Source organism: Nyctereutes procyonoides, unplaced genomic scaffold (assembly GCF_905146905.1).
Source record: "Nyctereutes procyonoides isolate TBG_1078 unplaced genomic scaffold, NYPRO_anot_genome, whole genome shotgun sequence".
NCBI lineage: Eukaryota > Metazoa > Chordata > Mammalia > Carnivora > Canidae > Nyctereutes > Nyctereutes procyonoides.
Window position 1 is genome coordinate 37,031,014 of NW_026575134.1, and position 6,846 is coordinate 37,037,859.

The 6,846-nt window shown below is 39.3% G+C and overlaps 1 protein-coding gene across 1 annotated transcript; it reads right to left on the reverse strand.

Annotated features, from left to right (window-relative positions):
- Positions 1-5,308: 5,308 nt before the first annotated feature.
- On the reverse strand, positions 5,309-6,268 carry LOC129494175 (olfactory receptor 5A1). The gene has a single exon (XM_055300932.1). The coding sequence runs from the start codon at positions 6,266-6,268 to the stop codon at positions 5,309-5,311; it is 960 nt and encodes a 319-aa protein (XP_055156907.1).
- Positions 6,269-6,846: the final 578 nt, after the last annotated feature.

Sequence of the window (6,846 nt, forward strand, 5' to 3'; positions counted from 1 at the left end):
GCTTTCCCTAGAATATTTTGGTTTGTGCACTATTTAGGGCAGGAGTGGAGAATATCTTTTCTATGAAGGAAATACATGCATATAAAAAGCAATAGAAGATGACAGACTTGTAAGAAAAGCAACTTACTAGTTAAATATACATTAAGAATCCCACCATTTGCTTCAACGTGGATGGAACTGGAGGGTATTATGCTGAGTGAAATAAGTCAATCAGAGAAGGAAAAACATTATATGGTCTCATTCATTTGGGGAATATAAATAATAGTGAAAGGGAATAGAAGGGAAGGGAGAAGAAATGGGTAGGAAATATCAGAAAGGGAGACAGAACATGAAGACTCCTAACTCTGGGAAATGAACTAGGGGTGGTGGGAGGGGAAGGGGGGGTGGGGGTGACTGGGTGGCGGGCACTGAGGGGGACACTTGACGGGATGAGCACTGGGTGTTATTCTGTATGTTGGCAAATTGAACACCAATAAAAATAAATTTATTATTTAAAAAAGAATTTAATTTAACAAACTGGGGATCCCTGGGTGGCGCAGCGGTTTAGCGCCTGCCTTTGGCCCAGGGCGCGATCCTGGAGACCCGGGATCGAATCCCATGTCGGGCTCCCGGTGCATGGAGCCTGCTTCTCCCAATGCCTATGTATCTGTCTGTCTGTCTGTCTGTCTGTCTCTCTCTCTCTCTCTGTGACTATCATAAATAAATAAAAATTTAAAAAAATTGAACAAACTGCCTAATTATACTAAATAAATATTTAATTTTAATTTGATGTAAATTTTAAGTTAACATAATATAAAGATTTAATTCACTTGCTTCAGAAACAGAGTATGGAATTGAACGTTTATTAAATAGGTAAAATAAATAGTAAAAAGGTGCAGAGAAGTGAATTCTTAATTCCTGTTACAGCCAAGGATTAATGGGAAGGAAGATGCCTAGATTAGGAAGTAAGTATGATTTTCAAGAACTACAAGGTTGTTTCAACTTTTGCTATCAGGCACAGCACTGTGATGGACACACTTGGATATATGTGCACATCTTAGAATACATTCCTAGAAAGACAATAGGGTGAAAGCATGTACATTTTAATGATTTTTTGATACATGTTGCCAAACTTTAGAAAGGCAGTGCAATTTGTATTTTCACCAACTGTATATGAAAGGGCCTATTTTCCTGAACTTTGTTAGCATTCAGTATTATGGTGACTTTTAAATTTTTGCCTTTCTAATAAAAAAATTCTTCATGGCTATGCTTTTATTTCTTTGAATATTACTACAGTTGAGTATTTCCTCATCAAATTATTAACCATTTGCATTTCTCCTTTCACGAGTTGCTTGCCCATTACTATGCCCATTTTTTTCTATTGGTTTGTCTTTTTCTAATTTTGTTTGTAAGAGACATTTATATAAATTATTGTGTACTATATATGGTATGCATATTTTCCCCAGTTAAACTTATGTCCTTTAACTTTCTTTATGTTTTGTTTGTCATACAGATTTTAACACTATTGTAGTCAAACCTGACCTTTTTTCTTTTATGGTTTGCTTTTAGCGTTAAGTTTAGAAAGATTTTTTTTCTATTCCAAGCCTTCATATCTATTTATCTATATTTTCTAACTGCCATGTAGCATTTTAACTTTTATTTCTTTGAAAATATTTGTTTATTTATTTATTATTTTTTAGAGAGGAAGAGGGAGGGAAGAGAAGGATGGGGCAGAGAGAGAGAGAGAGAGAGAGAGAGAAAGAGAAAGAATCTTAAGCAGACTTCACATTGACTATAAGGCTCAATCTCATGACCCTGAGATCATGACTTGAGCCAAAATCAAGAGTCAGATGTTTAACTGACTGAGCCACCCAAGTGCCCAGCATTTTAACTTTTAAAAAGCATATAATTCAGGACACCTGGGTGGCTAAGTGGTTGGGAGTCTGCCTTTGGTTCAGGTCCTGATCCTAGGGCCCTCAGATCAAGTCCTGCATCGGACTCCCTGCAGGGAGCCTGCTTCTCCCTCTGCCTATGTCTCTGTGTCTCTCATGAATAAATTAAAAAAATAAAAAATAAGATGAAAAGCATATAATTCTTCACTTCTTTGCAACTTGGTTTATTTTGTGTAGTACATGTGTATTTGAAACTAGAAAGAGTAAAATGTTTTGAATTTTGAAGCTAGGATAACATGTTTTGAAACTAGAAAAAATAAAAATTTAAAGGTGGAATCTTTAATCTCTGCCTTAAGTCTTAAAAAATAGGTTATGTAATGTTTAAATATGTTCTAGAAAGTGTTTCTGGCAAAATTGAGTTTGTAAATATTTTATAAAATTCTTTTATACTTCAACCAAGTTAAATTAGCCTTTCATTTCTAAGGGGAAAGAACTCCATTTTAGAGACGGAAGATTTCTGAGTGAGAGGGAGAAAGCTGGTCTTCAGAGTATTTTGTTCTGTAAACAGTGGATTCGTGTTGTGATCCAATGGTCTCTTTTCCCTTTTGTCTATAGTTAGAGAGAAAGGAGGCAGGGAAGGATAAAAACCCTCAGAGTAGGTTCACACTTGCTTTTAGGCACAAAGTGGGTTAGATTTCTCAGACTAGGGAAATGGGTGCTTTCATACCTGTTTGAAGATGGAAGCCCATTCAAGTCAGGAATATGGTAACACATCTCTCACTGCAATTAAGCAGTTTTGCATGAGTTTAATAAATTATGCGTAGAGAGAGCAAAGATAGAAAATAATTGAGAGTTGATGTATAGGGTATTTTATTTGTGCTGATGCTCTGGTGTTTGCTTTCCACCCTAGCTCTAGTTGTTTATTATACTTATGATAATTAGTACTACCAAAGTTTCAAATTGTTGAGTGGCAGTTTAATTAAAAACTCTCTTATTTTTTTTAAGAGTAATAGGTGGGAAAAAGGGTCTAATTTTGTTTGGTCTCTCTTTCATTGAAACAAATCTACAAGACACCTTGTTAGCCATACCACAAGGCAATAATATAAGCACTATACTCAGCAAAAGCCAAAATTACTGTCAACAGTGAATTATTCATTTATTAAGAGAACATTTATTCCGTGTCTACTATATGCTAGACATTGTGTTAGATTCTGGGAGAACAACAGTGAACAGGGATCAGTCCCTGTCCTCAAGAAAAAGGAAGGATCTGGGTTGAATTTATACTAACTTACAGAACTGTGAGATAATAAATTTATACTGTTTTAAGCCACTTAGTTATGGTAATTTGTTTATAGTAGTGATAGTAATCTAATACACTCAGATTCCTCAGATCAGACTATATAGAGACCATATTTTATTCTGCTTACAAGGAAAACTCCCTCACAGGGTTAGGTGGAGGTCTATGATATATGAACTGAGATGGGTTGGCAAATAAGGCAGATAAGGAAAAATAAAGAGCATGCATTCTTAACTTATAGAAGAAGAAGAAGGTAAAATGATTTGATAGTGGATAATCTGTAGATTTTCTTTAAACATTTTCCCATAATTTTCATAAATTGAATCACTTCTTTTAGGAAGAAAGAATAATTATCCTTAATCAAGCTTACTCATTTGGATTCAAATATACTAGAATTCAAGCATGTCAATTCTAAGCTTCAAAGGAATAATTTATTCTTAGGTCTTCAAGTCTGTTCTTTTTTTAAAAAAATATTTAGTTTATTCACAGAGAGAGAGGCAGAGACATAGGCAGAGGGAGAAGCAGGATCCCTGTGGGGGAGCCTGATGTGGGACTCAATCCCAGGATCCCAGGATCATGACCTGAGCCAAAGGCATACCCTCAACCACTGAGCCACCCAGGTGCCCCCTCAAGTTCTTTTGGCAATTCTGGCTCTTCTACTGGATCTTACATCTGAAATAATATTAGAGGCTTCCTTACGTTGACCTCTGCCAGCTGGGGAAGCATAAGACTAGAGCTACCTGGGGCATAGCATCCATCAATAGAAATGATTCTCAGGATTTACAGTACAATGCCATATAGATCCTAATATTCATAAAGGCAACTGATAAAAGAACATTAAGAAAAGTTATGTATTGGGTAATACCATTGGGTGTTATTTCTATGGATCATTTTAAGTTTGCTTGACCTTGGGAAAAGATTGAGGAGACTGGAGAACCCAGGGGATCTGAGACAAATATCTTTCCTCCCCATGCATCCTTAATGGTCTTCTGATATGAAGGAAATAATTAATATACTAATATGAACAACAAAATCAAATAAAATGTTTTTGCATATCCAATAGACCCATAGTATTGGAAAGTAAGTGTGCTGGGAAGGGGGCAGGGTCACAAATAAAGTGAGTGTGCTGGTCATTTTCTGGCAGAAATGGCTGTGCTGGCCTATTCCACTCTAATTACTCTCCATGAAGGAAGAATGATCTGGAGGTGAGAGCCTGAGGTGTGCCTTCCTGAGATGATGGCACGTCCTATTCATTGTAGGTAAAGAAACAAGGATCTTATAGGAGCAATGGGTTCTGACAGAAGAGCGCAAGAGGAACTCAGAATGTGGTGAGAATAGGAGAGCATGCTATAAAATGGAGTCAGGTGCTGAACAGGTGAAGGGATGACATGGTAGAAATCAAGGAGATACTGACCAGGTAGGCAGGTTAGGTAACCAAGACTGGGAAGAAGAGCACTGATGTAATTCTGTGGGGTTCAGAATTTCTAGGCCCCTGCATAGCTGAGAGAGAAATGGCAGCTAAGGATATTATCCTTCCGTATTATTAAGTTATTTAGTAGCCATAATGGGAGTGCAACAGGCATGTCGTGGAAGAGTGTTTAAGAGTAGACATCTTATTTTTCTAACTCACCTCAACCATACACAGTATATCTTTTTGGGTTATGCCATGTGCCAGTAGTAAGAGTCATACACTTGTACAACTTCAGGGATTTTTGTTGTTGAATGTGGAAGGTAGCCTTGGGCTCTGGAGTCAGGAAGACCTGGGTCTGAACAGGTTCTGCCTCTGACTTCCTGTATGGCCCTGTATGAGCAAATAAGTCTTCCTTGTTGGGACTGCGTTTCCTCATTTGTAATAGGGAGATGGTGCTATGTGCGTCGTAGAGCTGCAATGAGTATTTAGTTAAATAATATACCTGGAATACATTAAGCACCCAATAAAGGTGGTTGTTGTAACACTGATTGTGAGAATAGGGTATCCTGGGGCAGTGTTTTTGCTGAACTAATCTCTTCCCCCTTTTGACTCTCCATGGTGGGGTCAGCAGATAGATGGCCATGCACACAAGATGTCTCCCTCTTCAGTGCCAGGGGTGGAGATAGATGTTAGGATCATCTGTCTCTGTCAGCTTACAGAAATATATTTTCAATCATGATCTAGGAAAAACACTTTCTTCTTCTCCAACGCCTTCCACAGGGCGTCTTTGATATCTCTGTTCCTTAGACTGTAAATGAGAGGGTTCAGCATGGGGATCACCAGCGAATAGAAGACAGACACCACCTTGTCCCTGGCAAGTGAGTAGCTGGAGCTGGGCCGCAGGTACATGAAAAGAGCTGTCCCAAACAGCAGAGTCACCACCATCAGATGCGAGGCACATGTGTTGAAGGCTTTCCTTCGGCCTTCCACTGAGCGGATCTTCAAGACAGCAGCTCCTATGTAACTGTAGGAGATGAGGAGGATGAGGAATGATGTTCCCCCAACAGTGATCACTACGAGAAAATTCACCACTTGACTAGGGAAGGTGTCAGAGCAAGAAAGTGCTAGGACTGGTGGAAGGTCACAGAAGAAATGGTTGATGATATTGGGTCCACAGAAGTGGAGGTGAAATATAGAGATGGCCTGGATCAAGGAGCTCAGGAAGCCACCGACATATGCCCCCAGCACCATGCGTGTACAGAGGCCCTGGGACATGATGGCAGTGTAGAGCAGGGGGTTGGAGATGGCTGCGTATCGGTCATATGCCATGGCAGTCAGAAGGAAGCACTCAGTGAGACCCATGCTGACAAAGAAAAAAAACTGGGCAGCACAGCCCAAGAACGAGATGGTCTTTTGCTCCTGGTAGAAATCAGTGAGCATCTTGGGGGCCACTGTGGAAGAATAACAGATGTCAATGAAGGACAAGTTGCTGAGGAAGAAGTACATGGGTGTGTGCAGACGGGGGTCACTTCTGATCAGAAAGATGAGGGCCAGGTTCCAGGCCAGTGTCACAAGATAGATACTCAGGAAGGTAACAAAGAGAAGAGTCTGCAGTTCTGGATGGTCTGCAAATCCCAGGAGGATGAACATGGTCACTGAAGAGCTGTTCCAGGCCTTAACTGTGGACATGGTTCCCATGGACCACAAGGACAAAATGTAGACCTGGCATAGTAATGATAATCTATGTTACCGGTGATATCAGTCAACAAAAAATCACAAAATACATGAGAGGGCAGGTACTGTATTGCAGAGGATCACAACTTTATGTAAAGATTCTTTTTTAAAAAATTCAATTTGCCAACACATAGTACATCCTTAGTTTCAGATGTAGTTTTCAATAATTCATCAGTTTGCCTATAACACCAGTGCTCATCCCATCACATGCCCTCCTAATGCCCATCACCCAGTTACCCCATCCCCTCACCCACCTCCCCTCTAGTAACCTTCAGTTTGTTTCCCTTGGTTAAGAGTCTCTCACAGTTTGTCCCCCTCTCTGATTGCAAAGATTGTTTCTCTTAGAAGGCGATTTTAGTTGGTGTCTTAAATATTTGTTGTTTTTAAAAATATAGTACAATAGGATTGATGTGAACTCAAGTTTTGGATTCAGAGTCTCTGTGATCAGTTCCTGTCTCTTCCACTTAGTACCTGTGTCACTTTGAGTGAGATAGCCAATATCTCTAGGCTCCTATCTCCTTATCTTCCAAAAT